The 25,563-nt window shown below is 38.4% G+C and overlaps 1 protein-coding gene across 4 annotated transcripts in view; it reads left to right on the top strand.

Annotated features, from left to right (window-relative positions):
* The window catches only part of LOC150078048 (heat shock 70 kDa protein 4L-like), a 215,676-nt gene extending 191,772 nt beyond the window's left edge, over positions 1 to 23,904 (top strand). For all 4 annotated transcript variants that reach the window (XM_090385252.1, XM_090385251.1, XM_090385254.1 and 1 more), the window contains exons 16-17: positions 6,275 to 6,394; positions 23,459 to 23,904. In XM_090385252.1, the coding sequence (XP_090241378.1) occupies positions 6,275 to 6,394; positions 23,459 to 23,605 (267 nt within the window). In that variant the 3' untranslated portion in view covers positions 23,606 to 23,904. The remainder of the gene's footprint in view (positions 1 to 6,274; positions 6,395 to 23,458) is intronic.
* The last annotated feature ends 1,659 nt before the right edge of the window (positions 23,905 to 25,563 follow it).

The following is a 25,563-nucleotide window of genomic DNA, read 5'->3' as shown; positions in this document are numbered from 1 at the left end:
GTAAGTAGAAGGAATCTATTTTGTAGAGACAGTATTCATTTGAATAAAGGTGGTACAAGGATTTTTGCTAGTATCACTGAGGATACCTTAAGGGTTCAGGGAAACTGCTAGTTGGGGAACAGAATGGTAATATATAGATCCATATTTATCTGATGATATGGGTCAATGTAGTGCTTGCACTTACCTCAAGAATTCTTGTTTGTTTTTGCAACAGCCAATATTGACACACAGCATACATAGAATCTGTGTGGTGTAAGTTAGTTGGAAGCAAATGCATAATGAGAATGGGAGTAATCTACAGACCAGAATATTGTGAAGAGTATTACGAGTCTCTATATGCAGATGGAATGGGCAAGCAAGCATGAATGTCTTATCGGTTACTTCATTCTACCCCTAATTGATTGGAATAAGTGGGAGAGTCCTAAATAATCCAGCTGATGTTGCTGATGAATTGACAATTTGCATCGGCCTTCACTGAAGAAAGACAGTGCATGATTGAGGCTGAGCTGTATGAAATTAATGATTTCATAATTACTGATGACTGTTTATTAGAAAAACTTCCAAGCATAAAGGCAAGTAAGGCTCCTGGAGTTTATGGCATATACCTAGTAATTGTGAGGGAGATGGCCAGATAGTGTATTGAACCAGTGAGGTTAATTATGAGGTCATTGTTGAACTCAGGAAAGATTCCTTTAAATTAGAGAAGTGCCAATACATGATTCTAAGAGTGAAGTCGGTAACTACAAACTAGTTAGTCTGACTTCAGTGGTAGGGGAAGTCTTAGAGACAATGATTAAGAGTGCAATCCAGGGATATTTAGAAAGAAATGGCATTCTGAAGGATACATAACATAGCTTTGTTAAGGGAAAATCTTGTTTAACTAACCTAGCAAGCTACTTTGACACAGTTACTCATGAGCTGGATGTAGGTACAATCTCATCATAGTTTATTTGGATTTTAGCAGAGCATTTAACTCAGTTATGAGAGGTTACTGTAGAAGCTGGAACATGTTGGAATTACTGAAAGGCTCCAAGTTGGATTGCAGGGTTCCTGCAAGGCAGAAGGCAGAGGGTTGTAATCAGTGGATATGATATTCTTCCGACTGGTGTAACATCAGAAGTAGATTTCCCCCAAGAATTGTTCTTGGACCATGTTTTTTTCTGATTTTCATAAACAACCTCAACAAAAGGATAAGGCCATGATATCAAAATTCGCAGACGACATAAATATTGCAAGGGTCGTTAATGTTCAGTTCCAAGCAGCACTCCTTTAGGATAACTTAAACAGGCTGCAAGAATGGTCAGAAAAGTGGCAGCTATGTTTTAATGCACCAAAATTCAAGATTTTACACTTGGGGAGCAGCCTCAAAATAAATTATATACTTGGTGGAGTTGAATTAAAAACAGTAGAGGAAGAAAGAGATCTGGGAGTTATAATACAGGCAGATATGAAGTTTTCTGAGTAATGTAAACAGGCAGCCAGGAAAGCTATGGTGTCCTATCAATGATTTATCGAATGCTATCCTGTAGAGATAGGGAGGTCATAATCCCGCTGTATAAGGCAATTGTAAAACTGCATTTGGAATACTGTGTCCAAGTATCTAGACTTCATCTAAAAAAATGACTGAGTTTCTTGAAAGGGTCCAAAGATGAGCAACTTGCATGGTGAGTTCAGCAAAAAGGTGACTGTACAAGGAAAGGCTCTGATTATGTGGGGTACAGAGCTTGGCAACCAGGCACCATAGAGGGGACCTGACCGAGGTTTATAAGACTCTGAGACAGGTTAAGAAAAATTAATGAAGGCAGAATTTTCATTCTTATAAAGAATTCCAGAACTTATGGCCACAAATTCAAATTACAGGGGAAGAGGTTTAGACTACATTGTAGAAAGTTCTCTTTTCGCTAGTGAGTCATTGATTACTAGAACAAGTTGCCTCTGCAGGTAGCCAAGATTTGATAGTTTGAAGAATTTCAAAGGTCAACTGGATAGTTACCTACAAGTAGAGGGAAGTGCATAATTTGTATTTTCTTATCTACTTTTTTTTTTTTTTTGCCAGCACATTGTCCATAAAGTCCATTGCTTCCTTACATATATGGCTATACTAATAGCAGCATAATCACAAAATGTTAATCATGGTGGAATTTACAAATCCTAAGATGGTGCAGTGCATGCTTTGGCTCAACAAGCTCCAGTCTTCCTCCACTGTTATGCATAAATTTTAAACATGATTTAAAAAGAAACCACTGAATAGACCCACAGCTACGTTGTGATACTGAAAATTCATACACTTGTTTGTGCAATCATCCTGGTAGAGGTGATATCCAAAGGAAGTTAACATGCCAATCATGAGTGTAATATATCAAGTCAACGGTGTGTAATATTTTATGTCACCGTCTGAAGATGAAATTGTAAAAGTTACAGCTTGTACAGAAGCCACTGATTAAAGACAAAACCAAGAGGATCAAATTTGGTTGCTAAATCTCTCCATAATTAAAGTTTTGTGATTATGTTGCCATGTAATTATGACCATTATACTGCCATGTGATTATAACCAATTTGATTGAATACTATGATAGTCACAAAGGAACTGGATGCAAAGAATAATTTTGATATCATATCTTTGGATCTTAGAAAGGCTTTTGATACTGTTGCACATGAAGACTGATGCACAAATTGGAGCAGTGTGTGACATTGGAGGCAAATTGCTGCTATGGATAAAGGGATGGTTGAGTGGGAGAAGACAGAGAGGGGTAATCAATGGACACTGCTCATCGTGGACTAATGTTATTAGTGGAGTCCCCCAGGGTTCAGTATTGGGTCCATTGTTGTTTTCTATATTTATTAATGATATTGATGATGGTATATCAGGCTTAATGTCCAAGTTCACAGACAATACGAAGGTCGGCAGGGTTCTTAATGACACTAATGACAGTATGCTGCTGCAACAGGATCTAGAAAAGTTGAGAAGATGGACTGAGAGATGGCAACTGAAGTATAACATTGACAAATGTAAATTACTGCATATGGGAAGCAGGGAAGCAGTAACCCCAGAGTACGGTACTACACTGTCAGTGCAGTACCGTATCGACTGTGTGGTACTACACTGACAGTGGTAGAGAACGAAAAGGACCTGGGGGTAATTGTGCAGGCAGATATGAAGTTTTCTGAGCAGTGCAGACGGTCTGCAAGAGTGGCTCATTGTGTCTTGTCAATGATATACAGGAATTTTTTTAGAAGGGATAAGAAGGTGATTATCCCCTTGTATAAGGCAATGGTCAGGCCACACCTTGAGTACTGTATACAGGTCTGGAGGCCTCATTTTAAGAAGGATGTAGAGCTGTTGGGACGAGTACGAAGGGCAACAAGATTAGTGAATGGAACAAAGGGTTGCTCTTACAAAGAAAGGCTTAAGTTTTGCAAATTACAGTGTCTGGAGATTAGGCACCTGTGAGGTGATCTGATTGAGGTGTATAAAGCCTTGAATGGTTTGAGTATGCTCAATGCATGGCATTCTTCCTCTTACTCAGAATAATCGCCTGAGAGGGCATAAATTCAAATTGAGGAAAGACAGTTGTAGGATAGATGTGCGGAAGTTTGCCTTTAGCCAGCAGGTGGTTGATTGCTGGAACAAACTTCCATCTGTCATAGAAGTTGATAGCTTAAACAGATTCAAGGCAGAACTAGACAAACATTTGGAGTGAGTGGGTGGGTGAAATGAGAGGAGTGTGTGTGTGTGTGTGTGTGTGTGTGTGTGTGTGTGTGTGTGTGTGTGTGTGTGTGTGTGTGTGTGTGTGTGTGTGTTGTTTTTTTTTTTTTTTTGGCTGATGCTGTATAAGCTTGCTTTCTTGCATCATATGCTCTTGCTAAGGCTAATGTAATGAAGCACACGTGTTTTCCAAGTGATGAATAAAAACTTGAAGATATCCTCTATTACTGAAGTTTAACCTTGACAAGTGTAAAGTACTGCATATGGGTAGAAGTAACTCCAGAGAAACGTACCAACTGTGTGGTACTACACTTAAGGTGGTAGAAAATGAAAAAGACCTGGGAGTAATTGTGCAGTCAGATATGAAGTTTTCTGACAGTGCAGACAGGCTGCCAGGGCAGGTCATGGGGTTTTGTCAATGATATATAGGAAATTTGCTAGCAGGGAAAAGGAGGTGATTGTCCCTCTGTATAAGGCAATGGTCAGGCCACGCCTTGAGTACTGCGTACAGGTCTGGAGGCCTCATTTTAGGAAGGATGTAGATTTACTTGATCGTGTACAGAGAAGGGCAACAAGATTGGTGAGGGGAATGAAGGGATCCTCTTACCAAGAGAGAGGCATAAGTTCTGCAAATTGCAGTGGCTGGAGACTAGGCACCTGCACAGTGATCTGATTGAGGTATATAAGGCCTTGAATGGGTTCAGCACGCTGAATTCACTTGTTCAGATTACAAACCTAAGGGGTCATATATTCAAATTAAGAAAAGACAGATGTAGAATAGATGTGCGGAAATTTGCCTTTAGCTAGTGGGTGGCTAATTGTTGGAACAAACTTTCATCTGTTGTTGTGGAAGTTGATAGGTTAAATAAATTTAAGGAGGAACTGGACAGGCATTTAGAGGGAATGGTGTGATTTTTTTTTTTTTTTTTTATTGGTGTCTCTAAACCAAGTTTAGAGACACCAATGTGCAAAAGCTTTATTTGTCTACCCAGAGCTCCAACCTTACCCCTCCTCCCCTACTAAACAAATCTGGGATGGACTGGAATGTTGACTCTTTGCCAGGCAAACATGCCTGCAGTCAGTACCAATTGACCACTGTGTTGAAGTAGAAATGGACCAAAATACTGCCTCAAAAATTAGTTAAAGTCTGCCAACAATGATATGGTGTAATTAAGGCCTGTATCAATAAAAGGTTCTTTGAAACTTGCAGGTGTCTGATTATTTTTGGCAATATAGTGTATTGTGAGTTTGTGTAAACAATATTTTATCATACTCTGTACCACTTTATATGAAATTAACTATTAAAATTTTTTGTAACATTATAGTGGTGACACTGCAAATTCTGGAGCAACTCTTAATGGCTTCTTCAATCAGGACTGTAATTAGCCACTGTTAGGGATAGAAAATAAAGATTTCTCCTCTGCAAGTTATTCCAAGTTTATCAACCCATGTAATGTGCAGATTATCCTATGAACACATGTTGTTTGGACAAATGTGGTCCTCCATAGCCATGTAGTGATCAAATTATCACTCAATTGGAAATGTCTGTGGCTGAATCTGTTGGAGATTAGAGGAATTCTTTTTTTTAAGTCTCTTCTATTAGCCTGCAGTCAGCCAGTCTCAGGGATTATGGTTTTTCACCCCTATGAGTTATTCCTAGTTTTTCGGTCTGCATAGTATGAAAATCAGCCTGTGAACACCTCATTTGTAGACATATCATCATTCTTCTACTTTTCTCTCTCTCTCTCTCTCTCTCTCTCTCTCTCTCTCTCTCTCTCTCAGGGTAACTCAGAAATTTTTTTTGGCTGGTGCAGCATAAGCCTCAGGCTTCCTTGCACCATATGGCTAATAATAATAATAATAATACATGATAAAATCATCTCAACTAGAGTGCCATTAGAATTTGGTGAGCTATATCTTGAGTAGCCAATGTGCCAAATATTCCCAAGGACAAGGAAGTTTTGGATGAACCAAGAAAATGTGCAAAACTATCCATAAAAATTATCTATATACAAATTTTATAAAATAAAACTAAATTTGAAATAAAATTAAAAAATGTTCACTTATTTTTCAGATTACACCAGAATAACTTGTAATTTATAAATACAGTTTTGACAGCAACTTCAATTCATTAAGACTAAATATTGTATCTTGGCCCCATCTGCTAGCTGTCAAGTATGTAAAATAAATTAAAAATATAATGGCCATTCAGTGAAAAATAAAATAATAATTATTATCATTCCAGTGATTTAAATTTATTATAGCAGTAAAACTTTTAATATGAAAGTATTTTCAGCATTAAAAAAAAACATAGGAGTTGTAATCATATAAATTAACCTTGGCAGATATAAACAAACCATTCCCTTATGGTTTTCCTTATCAAAAGTTTTCCTTATTACCTTCCCTTATCACAAGAGTTGTGATAAGTGATTCAAATCACTTTTTTTTTTCTTTTTTTTTTTTAAAGAAACATAGAAAATGGTACAGTTATGTACACATTTACATAATGTAAATACATTCATTTATAAATATATGTTTATAAAATATTGAATAATAAATTTATTATAGGTACAGAAAGCCATAGATGAGAAACAAGAGTGGCTAAATTATCAGATGAGTGCTTTGGCTCGCACTGCTCCCTATCAAAATCCCCCTATATTAGTATCTCAAATTAGGAAGGAAAAGGAGGTATAAAAGTTTTATATTTCAAGTGGCAACTTGCTTTTATTCATGAATATTCACTGTCCAGTCAAAACATTATGACCATCCTCGTGTTTTAGCAAATTGGCTGTTTCTTCCCACCAGGTGTCACACATCACAATTAGAACCAGTAAATTTGATACTGCAGGTTCTTGGCATGTGTGGTCCATGTGAAATACTTGATCTACATGGATAAAGAACATGATCTGACTGACTGATTTACTTCGAAAAAAGGAATTATTGTCAGGCACTGGTTTAAGGGTGGCAGTATTAGAGAAATTGCATCTTTTTGTGGGCTGTCCATGGAGTGCTATAGTTAAGGTGTTCCAAGGGTGGACAGATAGTGGACAGAGTAGTCACCAGGCCAATAGCAGGCATCCATGCCTCATTGATGATAATGGTGAACACATGCCACCCCCACCATGTGCAAGCCGATAGACAGAAAATAATGAAATGAACTTTAACCAGGGAATGATCAGTGGTGTTTCCAAACCCACAGTCCAACAAACCCTCCTTCATATGGGCCTCAGAGTAGGTGCCCAGTCATGGGAACCCATGCTTATGGCCACCAATCGTCAATGGCACTTAAAGTTTGCATCTGAATGGCATCATTGAGCCAATGACTACTGGAAAAAAGTAGTTGCCTTTCCCAATGAATCATGTTTCTTGCTGTGCCATGTGGAAGGTAGATGGAAAGTATGGCAAAAAACTGCAGAGAGAAATCACCCCAATGTCCTGGTACAACAGAAATTGGCAGCAGTGTTTTGGTATGAGGGATGTTTTCCTGGGAATCTCTAGGAGCCCTCATACTCAGTGTCTGAATGCTAAAAACTACTTATCCATTGTGGCTGATCAGGTGCACCCCTTCGTGGTTACTGTCTTGTCCTAAAGGCACAGGTATATTCTACCAAGATAATGTGCCCTGCCACTTTGCCAGTATTGTTTGAGAGTGGCCCACCAAACATGAAAGTGACTTTAAGGTGCTACCTTGGCCATCAAGTTTGCTGTATATAAATCCCATAGAACATATCTGAGATTACACGGATCAGGAGTTCTGGTATTTGGATCCACCACAGCTTATTGCAGATCTACAGAACAATCCTGGTAACATGATACAAAATATCCACTGCAACATTTAGAGGCCTTTCAGAGTCCATATTCTGGAATGTGGCGGCAGTACTGGTGGCAAGAGAAGGATATATCGACATATCCACTATTAGGTAGGTGGTCATGATGTTTGGACTTGGATAATGTGCACTGTCTTTTCAGCATACATTAAACACATTATATTGAACAGTGGAATTTTGTTCTTCCATTATTTAATGTCTGCTTTGCTATTAGATTACACCTTGTTCCAAGGATCCACAGACAGCTAATACAAATGCCAGTATAACTTAATTTTGCATAGGTATCAGTATTACTCGTCATCCTTCACCTCCATATATACAGACAATACATATTAATTTGTACAAATACAGTTCCTTGTTTTCAGTTTGAGAAATTAATTTCTATAATTTTTAATTCTATTCTTAAGATATTTTCCAACTTTATAAAACTGAACTTCTCCTACCCTCAATTTTTTATATTAAATATATTGTTAATGTTTTTATACTTTGATATATTGTTTTAAAAAAAAAAATTAATTGTGTGATTTGTCTTAAGACAGCATTTTGCTATTTTATAGAAGTTTGGAATTAGCTAGAATCAAAAAAAAAAAAAAACATCCACTTTATGGGGGAAAAAAAAAGAGAGAACTTTTTCATCCATGCCAATGTTTGGCAACTGACAGAACACATTGTGTATCCATAACTTGCATTACTTCTAAACAAATAGAATTACTAAATAGTTGATCTACAATTTATGTAAAAGATTAGATGCACTACTATGATAGCTTGTTTGAGGACCTGTTGGTCACTCAAACAAGACATGACTAATATTATATGCCTAAAGAAAAATTATGAAATATAAGGACTTTCTCATCCAGTATTGTTTGGTAGCCAAAAAATTTTCCCAACTGCTTTGCATATGGCACAGATGTAGGATGGATGCATATGGCACGGATGTATGGCACAGATGTAGCTTTGGTGAGTTCCCAGACCATGGGTGATTCCTACTTCTCCCTTCCCACCTCTTCTTTCCTCATCGTCCTCCTTTTTCCTACTTTGACTCCACCACCTGTACTATCTTCCCCACTTTCTTTTTTTTTTTTTTTTTTTACTTGGTCACTGTCCAGAAAACTCAGGCAACCCTGGTGGAGACCAGCCAGAGTATGATGGGCAGCCTGGCTCACCTCCCAGTGATGGTGGCGGACAACATAGGGGCCCTGTGGCCAAGCAGCCAGAGACAGCAACAGAACAAAACACAATACTTCATAAACTAGACACTGCACTTTTCCTGACTTTTGCAGTTGTTCAGCATTCCATCACAGAGTGCAGATGTGGGAAGCCATCGGTGGCACCTGACCCTAAATACTATGCCACTATGCTTAGCATATGCAGCGGATTTGCGGTTTTTTGGCTCAGGGCCACTTTACTCAATTTTTTTTAAAAAAATGAAGGCTTAGCATATGCAAGACCATGCCGCCTAGGTGCCGTTGTGATTTGTCTAATGGTTGGTTTTAGTGTGAACGTTAGTGCTTTGTGATCATTGCTTTCAACCTTTATTCTTTTCACATTTTCCCCACAGGACAAAACCCATCGAGGAAGTCCTGCCTCCATTTTCTTTTGGCTAGTTTTTTTGTTGAGTTTAAGTTAGCTATCATATCACCTACTTTACTAACAATTAAGTTTTACAGTTTATATTGTATTTTTTATTATTTAGTTTGTACTTTATTTTATCTTTTATAACTAAATTTAAGAATGACATTGGGGTTGAGGAGAGTTCCTTCCTCTGATTCTCTGAAGAGGAAATACAATCTGTGACTGAATCTTTGTGTGATGCAGAGGGATCCGACATACAAGACAGTGAGACAAGGTGTGGTTGAAATGGTGGTTTCTGGTGCAGTTGCACCAGAAGGAGAGTCTCGTTAAGAAATCAGGAAGAAGGTTGCCTGGGGAACAGCGCAAGAAAACTCCGAGGCCACCTAAAGTTAAACTTGTGCTCGCTCCCATAGCTTATCTGCTGTAGATAAGCTATGTCCAGCCAGGAAATTGAGTCTTCAGTTGAGACTGCTGGATTGCAGCCTCCACCAAGAAAGCAAATTAGGGCATGGGCTGCCTTTTTTTAGTGAGCAGGAGATTTCTGGTAGACCAGAATCTTCACAGGACATTTTTCCAGAACCTGGGGCATCCCAGGTAGAGACTGACACTACTCTGGTGAGAGACAGCATAGCAGATGGTGCTGAGGGATTCAGCAAGCTGAGAGAGGCTTGAGGGAAACTTAGGTTTCTTCTCATGAGTGATGAATTGGATAGTACTACTACTACTACTTGGACACTAATAAGTGAGGTCATGACTTTGTGGGATGATCTGGAAGATTTTGTTCTAAAGACTCATAAAGAGAATAAAGTCCTTAAGATTAGACTTTAGGAGATGGTTTTGATGAAGGCTGTTTCCACCTGAATTTATTCTCACATTGGTTTCCGAGGACAGGCCTAAATCTAAGACTTTTCATTTGGGCTAATACGGACAAGTATCAGAATAGTGAGGCGATGAAGATGGAACTTCTCAAGACCATATGTCCTGTGTTACCTGATGCAAAAGTGATTTCTGTTAGAACTACAGGAATACCTCGCATAGCACGGTTTCAAACAGCGCAGGTTTCGCTATAGCGCATTTTACAAATTGAAAAAAAAATTAACCATGTTACGCACGAATACATATGATATGCATGTGTGTATTATAATGCCAGCATGTAGGCCAATGCATTATGGATTCAAGGCCACACTGACTGTTGTTGAAACTCCCATTAAATACGGACTCTGCTAGCATTCATACATTAGTAAACAGTCTAGATTCCGACCGGTGAGGTTTTTCACTGTGTATTTTTATTAAAGATTATTTTTTTTTAAATGTTACACCTTTATACACAAATGAGTGGAAAGAAGAAATGTAATGATGCTGAGAGTTCTTCTAGATCCTTGAGGTTGTCACAGACATTCTCTCAGATAGGCCAGACAAGCTGCACTTGCTACCTGGGAGTCTAAAATGCTGATGGAACTGATATTTGGGTGACACTCAAGTCAAGTGGACCCAATTTCGGCGAAGTCCGGATGGTCTGTGACAGCCAAATCCTCTGCTTGCACCTTCACGATGGTGGGACTGTTAGTAATCCTGGGTATAACCTCCATGCACAAGTACATGGTGGGTGACCACCCAGGTATGAACCAACGTAAGCAGGGGTCGAGGTGTGGCACCCACACCACATGGAAGAACGCCGCCCCTCTATGTTACCAGGCAGTACTAGGTGGTAGATGACTCTCATCAACCGGTGAAATACCACCACTTTGCTTATTGGAGGCTTGAAGTGGTGGAACCCATGTTTAGTCTCTAGAGCTAAGTTCCAGTCAACCCTTCCCTATCTCTTCCATCATGCAGTATGATTGATGACTTTTGAGGTTATGATGAACGTCGTGGCGAGATCCAATATTCCTTACATTTCGAGGGTACAGCTCTAAAACGGTGTTCGCAGGCCGGCTGCTAGTTAGTACACCGGACCGACCCTATTGGTAACTCTCTAGGAGGCTTCCGGATCAGCTAGTGTATAATCTTGCTACCTCTATTCTGCCAGATAGTGACTGGAGGGAGTCCGAGTAATGTGTATGCGGGGAGCATTGTCGAGGCCACGTCATGTCAAGGATCTGGGTATATTCTTACCACGTGTACGCCATATCCAAAAATTTCATTACTTCATACAGCATGTCCCACCAATTTTTCCTTACTATTGAATACACCATGAATTGTCAAAATAATAGAGCAAGCTTATCTGCGAAAAGATCTAAACCTCCCAAGCACTTCCTAATTCATTTCACAAATATACGTGGTCTCAATTCTAATCTGAATGATGTCCATTTCCACTTGCAGTCTGCCAAACCCCATGTACTTTTTCTGACAGAATCTCAGTTATCGGTTGATTCAACTACTGCTCATCTCAGTTGCCCAAATTATTCACTGTATGATTCCTTTCGCCTCAAGGGGGTACTTGTGCATATGTCCATTCTGATATTCCCTGTCAGAGACTTGGCAATTTGGAATCTCCTCTCTTTGATCTTCTCTGGCCTAAAATCTCTCTACCTCATTGTGTCAAATTCATCTGTTGTCTCTACCATTCTCCCAACTCCACTAATCACTTGGAGCTCTTTGACTTCCTCTCTTTGCAACATGACTTTCTCCAGTCCAACTTTCCTAAGAGTGAGGTAATTTTCCTTGGTGATTTTAATTTTCACAACTCCAGCTGGCTTCCGTTTTCTAGTCACACCGACCCAGCAGGTCGAGGTGCTGAGTCTTTTGCAATTACTAATGACCTAGCACAGATTGTTCATTTACCTACAAGAATACTGGACAATCCTAATCATACAGCCAATATGCTTGATCTTTTTCTCACAAACAACCCTTCTAAGTACACAGTTGAAGTGAGAGGTCCTTTAGGCACTTAAGATCACAACTTGGTGATTGTCACTTCTCCAATGGAACCTTTATCTCATGGCTATTCCCAACCTCGTGTTGTTTGGCATTACAAGAATGCAAAATGGGATGACTTGCGAGACTTCTTTTCTTCTTTTCCTTGGTTGGATTACTGTTTCAAAACTTCTGATGTCAACGTTTGTTCAGATCGTGTCAGTGAAATTACTCTTGCAGGAATGGCATCCTTCATCCCACACTCCACTTTAAAATCTCATCCTTTATCTAAACCTTGGTTTTCCAATAAATGTGCTAAGGCTGTTCAAGAGAAGAATGTTGCATATCGAAATTGGCTTGTTTCTAATTCTTCAGTTTCATTTTCTGCCTACACCAAAGCTCGCAACAATTGTAAAGCAGTTATTAATCAGTCAAACTAGAGTTCAAACAGGCTAAGAGTAGAAAACTTGCTTCTTGCCCTAATGGTAGCCGAGCATTCTGGTCTCTTGCCAAAGCTATTGGCCGCAACTTTTGCCCATCTCTGCTCCCACCTCTGTCCAAACCAGATGGTTCTGTTGTCACTTCAGCCAAGAATAAAGCTGACCTGCTAGCATCCCATTTTTCTTCCAGCTCATGTATTAATGAACTTGGTTAAACACCTCCCACCATTCCCAACACGCTCCATTCAATGCCTCCTGTGGTCTTCCGTCAAAAGGATATCAGAAGGATTTTGATGAATCTTGATGCTAAGAAAGCTCCAGGTCCTGATGGTATTTCTCCACTTGTTCTCAAAACCTGTGCTCCTGAACTTACTCCTATTCTTTGCCGCCTTTTTTCACTTTCTTATTCCAAAGGTGTTTTTTCTTCTGCTTGGAAATTTGCTCATATCCAGCCAGTTCCTAAAAAGGGTGACAAATCCCTCCCATCCAATTATCGTCCCATTGCAATTAATTCTACCCTTTCTAAAGTAATGGAGAAATCAATTAACCACCAACTCTTAAACTACCTAGAAACCTTCCGTCTGATCAACGATCGCCAATATGGATTCCGTCAGTGTCGATCCACTGGTGATATTCTGGCTTATGTTACCCATTTATGGACTAATTCAATGGAAAGGTTCGGTGAAACACAAGTAGTTGCTCTTGACATCTCAAAGGCTTTTGATCGTGTTTGGCATAAAGGTCTTCTAAACAAGCTTCCATCTTATGGTTTGCCAACTGTTTTTAGTAATTGGTTATCCAGTTTTCTCTCTGATCGCTCACTGAGGGTGATGGTAGATGGCTCTCTGTCTTCTAACTTCTCCACTAATGCCGGTGTCCCCCAAGGTTCAGTTCTTTCCCCCACTCTTTTCCTCTTGTATATTAATGACCTTCTTCTATTGACTGGAAATCCTATCCATAGTTTTCCCAATGATAGCACATTGCATTCCCCTTTCCATTTTGAGAAACCTTGTCCTGCTCAATCAGCTTCAACTTCTCGAAAATCTGCTACCAATTCCTTAAATGCCGATATTCAGGTAATTCTCCAGTGGGGCAAAGATAACTTAGTTGATTTCAACCCTTCTAAAACTCAGTCTTGTCTTATATCTCGCAAAAAGGATTCTTCTGCTCCTATGCTTATCTTTAGTGACACTCCGATTTCCAGGCAAAATGATATATCTCTTTTGGGGATTACCCTGACTTCTAATCTCTCTTGGCACAAGCACATTACAAATATTGCTTCCTCGGCATCTAAAAAACTTGGTTTTCTCTTTCGCTCTCGGGGTTACTTTTCTTCCAAACAGCTGCTCACTCTGTATAAATCGCAATGGAATATTGTTCCCACATCTGGGGTGGTGCCCCCAAAACCTCTCTCAGGCTTCTTGATTCCATTCAGAGGAGGGCAGTTAGGTTAATTAATGACTCCTCTCTAACAGAGTCTCTCCACTCGCTTTCTCATAGACGTACTGTTTCTGCTGCATGCCTCTTCTACAGATACTTCCATGGGCACTGTTCTTCTGAATTGGCTTCTATAATTCCCGCTCTCTCTTTCAAAACAGTCCAAACACGTGCCGCCACCAGCCAACATCCAATTACTGTCCAACTTCAAACCCACAGAACCAACTTTTCATCTTCCTCATTTATTCATTCAACTACCGTTTTCTGGAACAACCTTCCTTCATATGTATTTCCTGAAAATTACAATCTACAGAAGTTCAAGTCCAATGTCAACAAATATCTTCTTTCGTCTTCTCAACCTCCAACTCAAGCACGATACTAAGTACTATAGGTTCTAATACCTCTCGTGTTTGGGGTTCACATAAAAAAAAAAAAAAAAGATCCAAACATCGAACAAGTTATGAAAGTAAGGCAGGCATTGCAAAATGACATTCGATGTTATGCAGATAAAAAGAAGAAAAAAACTGTGCAAACTAAGCTGATCAGTTATTTTTAAAAATAAAAATACAGTACATACTTCACTTATATTCTTTTGGTATGTACATACTGCAATAAAAATCATTTGTACTGTACTTGTATTTTTCATTTTTATCATTTTAATTTCTTTTTTTGCAAGAACTTGGTGTGCATCAATTTATGGTAAACAAACACCTATATATTTTTGCAACTCGAACCATATAATCAAATTGTTGTAAAGCCTTACATTAAAATACATACTAGTAATACCTCGATCAGCGTGGTTTCGCCTAGCGTGGTATTTTTTTGGTACGAATTAACCGTGCTATGCGATGTATTTCTGTATGTGATAAGCGTGTGGCCTTGGAGGCTGCTACTGGGCAGGATGTGAATAAGATTATGAACTGTCCTAAGATTTCTGAGCTTGGGCTAGAAGCTGAGAAGACCTTAAAGCGATGACCAAGAATGGTGGTTTTTGACATCAACAAGGATGTTACAAAGAATTACTTCTTGAAGGAGCTCTGGCAAAGGAACTTGGTGGACGGTGGGGTACAGGAAGATCAGTTTCTTTCTTCTGTTACCATTGTGAACAGGAAAAAAAAACAAGTTTTAATTTTGTAATAGAGAGCTTTGCCAATATGTGGAAGATTTTGATAGCAAGATCTTGAATCTATGTGGAGTGCAGCTCGTACAGAATGAGAGACCTCTTGATGCCAGTCAAGTGTTATTGCAAGAGCGATGGCTTTTATGTGGTGAATGTGGCCATTCTTATAGAGCCGTGTACAAAGAAAGACGACTCCCCAACTTGTGTTAATTGCTGAGCAGAAAAATGCATTCTGCGCACTCTGCTGTAGTTAAGCTTTATCCCAAATGTGCCTGAGCAGTAGATATTCTTAGACAAAGGACACATTATGGCTGGTAAACAAATTTATTCTATTATGCAGATTAATGCCCAGAGAGCTTTGAACGTAGCCTCACAATTGATGAAGGTAATGGTAGAGAGAACAATAGACCTATTGTTGTTGCAGGAGCCATATACATTAAGGAATCATGTTACTGGATATCCTAGGAGATATAGGATTTTTCAGGGTCCGGGGACTCCATATGCAGCTATTGTTATCAAAGATCTAGATTTGGTTGTTGCTGTGATCTCTTCACTATGCTTTTCGTATGGTGTGTGAGCTGAGGCTATTGGGTCTCTGGGTCCAATATACTTTTTATCTCTTAATTGCCCACCATCAGACTATACTACCAGGTATATAGAATACTTGGAGCAGGTGATGCACACGCTAGATCCTGCCAACCTATTGGTGGGCATGGATGCAAATGCTAGATCAATGTTCTGAGGAGAAAGAGAGCTCTGATGAAAAAGGATGCGATTTGGCATTCCTTTCTTCCTCAGGGATGTTGTGTTCAAAGCAACTGCCTACCTTCTCTTCTCTGTCAAGAGAGTCCTTTATTGATGTTATGACTTAACTGAGTCAATTTTGAGGCGTGTGGTCAACTAGAAGGTCCATGGTGGTTTAATCAGTAGTGGCAACTTACTCTAGGACTATTACAGAATCCAAGAGGAGTTCTTGGCAGACTTTTGTTCAAAATACTTGAGACACTTGAGGATCAACCACAGCTGTGCTGAGGTTGATCCTCAAGAGTCCAGAGAGCCCCATGAATGAGCCTTGTTCATATTGACCTTTAGCCCTCTTTCCTATATTGGGTAAGGTCTTGGAGAGTCATGTTCTTGGACGCCTGATGCTTCATTATGGGACTCGGGACTTGTTATCTCCTAGACAATTTGGGTTCATAAAGGGCTCCTCATCTGAGGATGCATGAATGAACTCATGACTACTGTTAATGAACATCCCATTAGATATGTCCTGGACTTGTTCGTGGACTTTCGGAGGCGTTTGCTCTGTGGTGGGAGAGTGTTCTGCGCAGGCTTTGAGTGTTTCGTGCCCCAGAAATCTTTACCAGCTGGTTAAAGATTGTCTGCACGATAGACAGGTTTTCATCAGGACTGCCTATTCTGAGCAGCCTTGGAGTGCAGCTGCACCCAGGAACCTGTCCTTTGACCTCTGTTTTGGAACATTGTACTCAATGAGTACTTGAATGCTCATGATGTGAAAGATGTTCACATCATAGCTTATGCAGATGATCTGGTTTTCCTTGTGGTGGGGGAACTCCCACAGGGTACTAGAGGAATGGGCGGTTGCCTGTTTGAGTCAATTGACAGTCATCTTGGGTCATCTTGATCCAATCTGCATAAGTTGGAACTCTGTGGCTCTACTGCTGAGGGCTCGGCTTAGCTGGATGGCCACCAATTTGTCATTCTGGTGACCTCTCACTCAGGGCGATCAGGCAAACCTTTTACCTTGGTGTTTGCCTGGAGGAATCAATGGATTTTCTGGCTCACCTCCCCTGGTGCTTGGGGAGGGCAACCTACACAGTACTGTGAGAAAGTCCCTTCTTTCTGGCCAGAAATTTGCTCTTCTTAGCATCACCAGGGTGTGTTCAGTTGCTGCCACAGAGGCATTGTGTTAGTTAGGAAGGTCCTAGCTAACCTGTTCATGACTAAGAGAATTCTCTGTGCTATAAGTGCGATTTCTTAAAAGTGATCTATAGTTCTTTTACGTTCCCCTCATTAAGCAATATATTTATTTAATAACAGCTCTTGTAACATAAGTATTTGTACATGGCAAGAAGGGAAAGCCACCTTTCTTTTTCTGATAGTTCTATTACTAACCCCCTACTACTTTATGCTTGGTCACACCAGGCACTGCTCCTGCCTCCCCACGGTGGGGCCGGTAACCTGGGTGGTAAAAACAAACCCCCAGGGCCAAAAGGAGCCGTCATGGATATAAGTAATTATCCATCTTTAGAGCCCTCAAGTTCAAGATCATAAATTCCTGACAACGACCATGACTCCAATCGTCCAAAGTGACTACGGACAGAAAATCAGAATAGACTTGCCAGCATTTCTTATAATGCACTCATTATCCACGCAACCTGTTGGCAAACTATCGCCTTTTCTAATTCAAAAATGTTTAGAATCGATTTGTGGATCTCTAAAATGATTAAACGTCTGGAGACCTTCTAATTGAAACTTCTAAGGCTAGAAGAACTCATTCAGAGAAGCTGTTAAAATAACATCATTTAACAGTATTCCAGTGTCGGTTATGCCCCATAACACTCTGAACACCTCAAAAGGCATTATCAGCGAATGGGACTTACTATCCGTCTCTGAAGAACAGATAATACAAAAAGTGACTCGTGCACAGAGAATAATGACCAAAAAAGATGGCAACCTACTACCAACCAGGTCTATCATTTTGACATTTAGTACTCAGACTCTTCCATCTTCTGTTAAAGCTGGTTATTTAAATTGCAAGATTCGGCCATATATCCCAAATCCCATTCGCTGCTTTAAGTGCCAGAAGTATGGCCATTCTCAGACGGCATGCCAAGGTGATACTGTGTGTCCTGTTTGTGGCTCTAAGGAGCATTCCCAAGGAGACTGTACAGCTTCCACTCCTACTTGCCCAAACTGTAAAGGAAGCCATCCTGCATTTTCTAAAGAAAGTGACCTTTAGAAAACGGGGGAAAAAATCCAGAAATATAAAGTGGAGCACAAAGTCACATACCCGGAAGCAAATACTGTTAACCATGCCTAGCCAATCACACGCATCGGTCACTAAAAACAGCTGGTCAGCTGCAACTCAAAAAGATATTTCCATCAAACCAGACGTTTCCTTTGCTACCTGGGTCAAAACTATGCTAACGTGCAATAAGAAATCTACAGTCAATGAAATCAGCAACACGCCAATCAGTAACTGATGCTATCTGAACCATGCCTGAAACAACAAAATCTGTTAGTGTTGAAAACCAGAAGAAAGTGAAACCACACTACAGCAACATGGAAATGGAGATTCAGTCAGACGATGAAGACACAGTACTAGAATTATATGCCAATGATACCATGGACATAGGACGCCCAACCTTTCCCAGAAATGAAAAATCAAAACAAAGCAGACAGAAACCCCAGAAAAAACAGTCTGATCAATCTTCCTCAAATAAACCCAACAAATGAACAAATTCCTACAATAGAACTGTAGAGGATTACGCAGTAATTTTGATGACTTGAGTGATTTATTTATTCAAACAAATGCAGTAGGTGTATGCTTACAGGAAACATTTCTATCACCAAAAGTCTCTCTTAGATTCAAAAATTACACCATATTTAGGCGAGACAAAGATTCTGACAGTCCTGCTCATGGAGAGGTAGCTGTTCTTGTAAAAGGTCTCAACACATCAAGACTTCTCCAACTACAAACCTCCTTAGAAGTTGTAACTGTTTGGATGGCAATGGGAATATCATTAACCCTTGCATCCATTTATATCTCACCAAATTATCCTTGCTCCCAGACTGAACTTGACAATCTAATCGCACAACTGCCACCTCCTGTCTGTTTATTCGGTGATTTCAATGGCTACCATCCATTGTGGGGATCTTTGACACCATGGATAGGAGAGGCCAATTAATCGAAACATTCCTGGATAACCATAACCTGACTCTGCTAAATTCTGGCTCTCCAACTCATGTCCAACTACCTACAGGTACTATCTCAGCCATAGACTTATCCATCTGTTCAGCATTTCTTTTTTCAAGCATGGAATGGTTAGTGCTGAATGATCCATTCCACAGTGACCATTTTCCTATTATTAGTTAAATTCAAACACAGGTCGTGTCATGTCCTAAAGGCCGTACTTCTTGGAACTTTCATAAAGCAGACTGGGAAAACTACTCAACTTGTGTCCTACTCGACACTCAATATGTTCAACAATCCTATCCTATCTGCAGCAGAAATTTCCATCCCAAAATCAGACCAGTGCAAGCGCATACACAAAAATCAGTGGTGGAACGTGGATTGCTCCAAAGTGAAAGTAGGAAAAAACCATGCTTGAAACCACTTCCACAAATGCCCAACTACCGTCAATCTAATTTTTTACAAAACACTCAGAGCAAAAGAAAGGCAAATTAGGAAGAAAGCAAAATGTGACTCCTGGATTAACTTTGCATCAACTATTAACAAAAATACTGACACTCGAATTATATGGAAAAATATACAAGCTCCCAATGAGAAATTTCTACCACAGCAATCTCCAATAATACAATGGAATGGGCAGGACCTATTCTCTTCTACTGACATTGCAAATGCTTTAGCAGAATCTTTTTTTAACATTTCCGCCTCTTCCTCTTATGTGACCTCCTTTCAACGCATTAAAACTGATGAAGAACGTCATAAATTTAATTTTTAAACTAGACTCTCACTTCTGTATAACCAGCCCTTTACTATAGCTGAACTCAAAGAATCCTTGAGTGAATCTCCAAATAGTGCAGCAGGACTAGACAGCATTCACTACAGTATGCTGAAGCATCTATGTGAAGCTGATTTCTACATATTATTACTCTTTTATAACCGGATCTTCTCAGAAAATACATATCCTCTCTCATGGCGTCATTCCTATATTTGTGCTATTCCAAAACCAGGTAAAGATCCTTCTCTAGTTGAGAATTACAGACCAATATCGTTGACAAGCTGTTTGGGCGAAATCTTTGAAAGGATGGTGCATAAGAGACTCACCTGTGTTCTAGATTCCCAAAATATTCTTTCTGATCACCAATATGGCTTCCGTAAAAACAGATCTACCCTAGATTTACTACTCAAAATTGAATCTAACATATGTAATGCTTTTGTCATGAGGCAACATCTAGTGATGGTGAACCTAGATATTCAGAAAGCATTTGATACCACTTGGCGTTATGGTATTATTAAAGGTATACATCAGTTGGGGCTGAGAGGTTACCTTCCTCAAATCATCCAGAACTTTTTACGGTTACGTACCTTTCAAGTCCGATATCAGAACATGCTGTCAGCATCTCACATTCAAGATGAGGATGTCCCACAGGGTTCCATCCTGAGTGCTATCCTATTTGCGATTCAGGTCAGCAACATATTGGGAGAACTTCCAAAAACCATCCAAATATACATGTAGATGTATAAATATGCAGATGACCTCAATATATCCTGCCAGTCACAAAGTGTGAATACTGTTGAAAGATTGGCACACTATGGCCATAGTTGCCGATGCGCCCAATAAATCCCGAAACAAACAAACAAACTGTTGAAAGACAGTTACAAATTGCTCTTGCCAGAAGAGAATCATGGACCTTACGTAACGGATACCGTCTTGCTGAGCAGAAATCCACCACTACTCACTTTTGCAAATTACGGGCACTGCATCCCGATCCTGAGCTAAAGATCAATAATATTTCAATTCCTCTTGTTCACACTGTCCGTGTTCTTGGCCTGGTACTGGATAGGAAACTGAACTTTCAAGCACATGTGGCGTATCTTCAAACTATCTGTTTTAAAAAGTTGAATATTCTCCGGCGTGTGTCATCCATGTCATGGGGTGCTGATTGACATACTCTGATCCATCTTTATCAAGCTCTCATCAAGTCCCGCTTAGACTATGGCTCTCCAGTGTATGACTCTGCAAGAAAAACTACTTTAGAGCGATTGAATACGATCCAGCACAGTGCACTGAGAGTTTTCAGAACCTCCCCAGTTCAGAGCCTTTATACCAAAGCTCATTAACCTCCTTTACATCTTTGGAGGAAAACATTACTTTTGATGTATGCGGCAAAAATTCGCAGTCTTCCCTCCCACCCTAGTTGGAGATGTCTGCACAATACCGAATGGGAGTCATTTTACAACAGTAAGCCAAATGAAAGCCGACCTCCTCCACTTAGACTTAAAGAACTGACTCAAGCATGGAATATAGAAATCAGCAATATATTTCAGGACATGACACCTCCTGATCCGCCTTGGACAAATATTTCTGCAAATTACGACGACTATTTTCAACAGTGAGGGAAGAACGCCTTGTCCCTCTCCAGTATTGCATAATTACATGAAACTCACTCTTCTAACTCAGAGACTTATAAAATCTATACAGATGGATCAAAAACTGAGACCCAAGTAGGCGCTGCGGCAGTCTTCCCTTCATTCACCATTTCTGTTTCATTACCATTAGAATGTAGTATCTTTACGCTATAAATTTAGCTCTTAATCAGATTACTGAACTTTTAATTACCCCTGCTTTCATATACACTGACTCACACAGTGCTGTCACTGCTATAACTAGTAGTAACAACTTCTCTCACCCTATAATAAAACAAATACATTCCATGTTACTTGCTTGTAATGAGTCGAACCAAACTGTGACATTCTGCTGGATCCCAGGACATTCAGGGATAGCCGGCAATGAAAGAGCAGATCTTGCAGCCATATAGTCATTGCAGAGACTAAAGAAAACTAAATGAATTGTATAATAAATAAATGTAAAATATAAAAAATAAGGAACTAAATAAAGGATTGTCATTTGTTAATCCTTATTTCATTTTCATTTTTATGAGACCGATAGTTAACCAGTTAAGCTATCTGCATAGCACATCCAGCATGCAGTTTGTGATGCTTTCAAGCCTGTGTGAGTTTTAGGACTAATCTTAAGCCTTTGGAGGGGATTGACACGTAGAAGCAGAGAAATGAATCATCCAGAGCCAAAACAGTCTTTTACCTAGCATATCAAAGTTGCTTTACTTTACCATAGCCAATTAGCATGTTGCTTAAAACAAATTTTTTTCTTCCTACAACTACACTTCCAGTTTGATAGTTATACAGATTCCTTTAGTTATGACATTCAGGATATGAATAATATAGTCTACTTAATCTCATGCCAAAATGGTTATAACACATATTACATTAGTAATGTGTGTTATAATTCGGTTCCAACACCAGAGCATATTTAAATCAAATTTCAGCACTAAATTATTCCAGGATAGAATTCAGCCAATTTGTACATTCCACTTTTCAGCGGAATTGGAATTTTCAGTGGATTTGAATTTTTGTCAAATTAAAATCTAGTTACAAATTACTGACATATGATGCATTGAATGGTTCTAATGAACTTCACCTCTCAGTGATCTTAACGTTCGGTTGCCTATTGAACAAGGGCATCGTTGGACCTAAACTTCTCTTCTACATATAACTTGATTCTCATTGTGACTTCGGAGCAACTGAAGATAATTCATGACAATGGACTCTTGGTTCTTTTATTTTTTTAACAGTGACAGACCTTAAGAAAAATGTTCACTTTTTTTTTTTTTTTTTTTTTTTTTTTGTGGAGTAGAGGATTTGAAGTTTTTTTAATTTTTCTGATCTTATTTTTAATTTTATTTCTTCTGCTGCATCCCTTTTGGTAAAATGAAATCAAGTGTCATAAAGTCTTACCTTTTACGACACTTGAAAAAAATGTCTTACTTTATGTCATAGCTTCATTAACTCACCATTGCTTTGCCATGGAATGGATGCAGTTGCTGCTACAAATCTAATTGTCTATGCAAGAAGTTAGTATTAACCCTCCTCCCATTTTTTAGCTGTTGCTACACTTGGAATGGAAAGCTTGGATTAATTCATTTTTACTTTGACAGGGACAATACAGTTATTTTATTCTTTTGTTTGTTTTCTGTTTTTTGGAAGAAATTTCAGGTAAGTAGCTTACTTTTGGCTTTAAAAAATTTGGCTGGAGAAGCCTGTAATTTGGGGTCTCTGATAAGAATGTTTCAGTTTTGAATGTAAAATCATACAACCTTTCCCCCCCCCCCCCAGCTGTTTTCATTTCAGTGCATAGTAGTAAAGATTGTTGGGTTATATTTTGCTCTTCCATTATTTAACTTCTAAGATTGGGAATTTATTTTTTTTCTTTCTTCACATCTCACCTCCCTCCTGCACTTTTGGCGTCTTCCCTTCTCCACTTCCAGCTCATGTACACGACATGGCATCAAACCTGTGGAAACATCTAATTCGTTCTATTGAGCAGTAAGACTAGTGCGGTGGCAAACTCTGCTAGCTGCTAAACACTACAGCAAACGAGAAAAGTTCTAATTTTTTCTGTAGGCCATAGTTATTAGCTGCATTATATAAATTTGAAGAGCAGTATTTCATTACTTATTTTATATATTATTATTTTGTTTTTCATTTCAGTTATTTGAAAATTATGTTAGGCCGATTCTGACTACTCCAAAGCCTAATATATGTGATGATGAAACACAAGGAAACAGTGTTCACAGGGACAGTGGAAATCAAAGTGCTGGTAATGATATTCATAAAGACAAAATGGAAATAGATTAATCTATTTAAACTTTGTCCTTCTTAGACCAGCATTGCATATGTAGTTTTAATAAGCTGTTTTAAAGAACATCGGCTTCCAGTGTGGGGCTCTGGTCTGCATTCCTTAACTGCTGCTTCACAGAATATGGGGATATTTAAATGGTGGCAGTTTATGTGATCTGTACAGTGCAATCAAAACTTGTGCATAATTATAATCCAACGTATCTATGTTTAAAAGAACTGGGTGATGAGAAAGACTGTAGCTTTTGCGATTGAAGGTGCTCACAGCACTTGACAAAGTGGAGTTATATTGGGCTTATGTATACTTACATTTTTTTGTTATAGTATTTGTTAATGATTAATTTTTTAGAAAATTTACTTACCTGTTATACATTGAAAATTTTAATGTAATCTGTAACTTCTTTTCTTTCCTTAAACTATACATATCCTTATGCCTGTTTTCCTGAGTTTTTATTATATAAAAATATTCATATAATCTAATCATTTTCTGTTATTTTCTGTACTCTTAGCATTTCTTCTAATTTATATAAATTGTATGGAAGTAATATTATATTATAAGCTATTTTAAATATATGACTTCTGAAAAACAAAACAAAAATGTGACTATATATATTCTGTATATAGACTCTGTATATTACATTTCACCAAAATATTTAAAAATTGTTTTTTTATCAACTAAAATAAAAACTGAAATAAAAAAACTATTTGGAAATTTTGTTATATTTCCGGTTGACCTGCTGTTACATAAATCTCTCAGGAACACTTAATTAAAAGGCATACAATAATATGTTTATAGTAAATTCTGCATCCTGTTATATTTGCAATTTGGACTGAAGAAATTTAACAAGAGATATGTATGGTATTTGGGAAAGTCAGAGTTTTCTCATAAAAATTTACAGTGAAAAGTGTTGCATTTGCAATAGAAATGTTTTTTCCATAGGAATGTGGAATGAAAAATTATGTATCTTTTACTTTCCCAACAATTCTTTTATTTATTTATGTTATCAATTATTTACATAAATTCACATAGCCTGTTATTCCGGAGATTTTTGCTTTAATAAAATAATTTCAACTTGTTGTTCTTATGAAGTTTGCATAATTTCATTATTCTGTCTTGTATTAGTATTAGTAATGGCCACATGGTGCAAGAAAGCCTATGTGTTCTGCTTAATCCATATTCAGTTGCTAAATAACACTTCTCGGTGGATAAAAAACATTTCACTTAAAAGTAAAAGGAGATATTTCTGATGACATAAATCAAAGAAGACTGATTTTCATTTTCTTAAACCTACATTCAAATATGACAGGGATGCCCAACCCATGACATATACCACATACAGCTCTTACTAGGATAGACCTCAGATGTTTAAAGAAAACAAAAATAAAAAATAATTAAAATACAAATATGAAAAATCAGAAATCAGGTTAAATTCCACTTTTGTTGCTAGAAATTATGACCATGGTTTCAATACAACAGTAACCTGGGGTTCATATTCACCCTTTTAGTGTTAATTTAGAATTAGCATTTAGCGTACAGCCATTTTACAAAATCTATGTGAACATGACATAGATTTTGTAAAATTATAGTTTATGGTTTTACAGAGTCAAATAAATTTAATATAGATTAATGAACGTCTATTCATTAATGTATATTGAATTTATATAGGTTAATCTATTTATTAAATTTATATATTAAATTCATTTTAAAAACACAAAATTGTTTAGTTAAAAAATTGTTAAGCAAAAATGTTTAGTGATGCAAGGTGCAAATCATTAAACAGAGATGGGGAGAGAGAGAGACGGAGAGAGAGATTTCCAACATATGTGGCACAGCAAGAAAAGTTTGACTAACCTTGAATACAAATGTAAAAATTTATATTAGAATGTAGGTGTCATTTTGAATATTTCAATTCATGTTTCAGTTCTAGCAAATTCAAAGGCTAAGTTTACTTAACACA

The sequence above is a fragment of the Mastigoproctus giganteus genome, chromosome 11 (assembly GCF_048544385.1).
Source record: "Mastigoproctus giganteus isolate SK-2022 chromosome 11, ASM4854438v1, whole genome shotgun sequence".
Classification (NCBI taxonomy): Eukaryota; Metazoa; Arthropoda; class Arachnida; order Uropygi; family Thelyphonidae; genus Mastigoproctus; species Mastigoproctus giganteus.
This window is presented reverse-complemented; position numbering and strand designations above follow the sequence as displayed.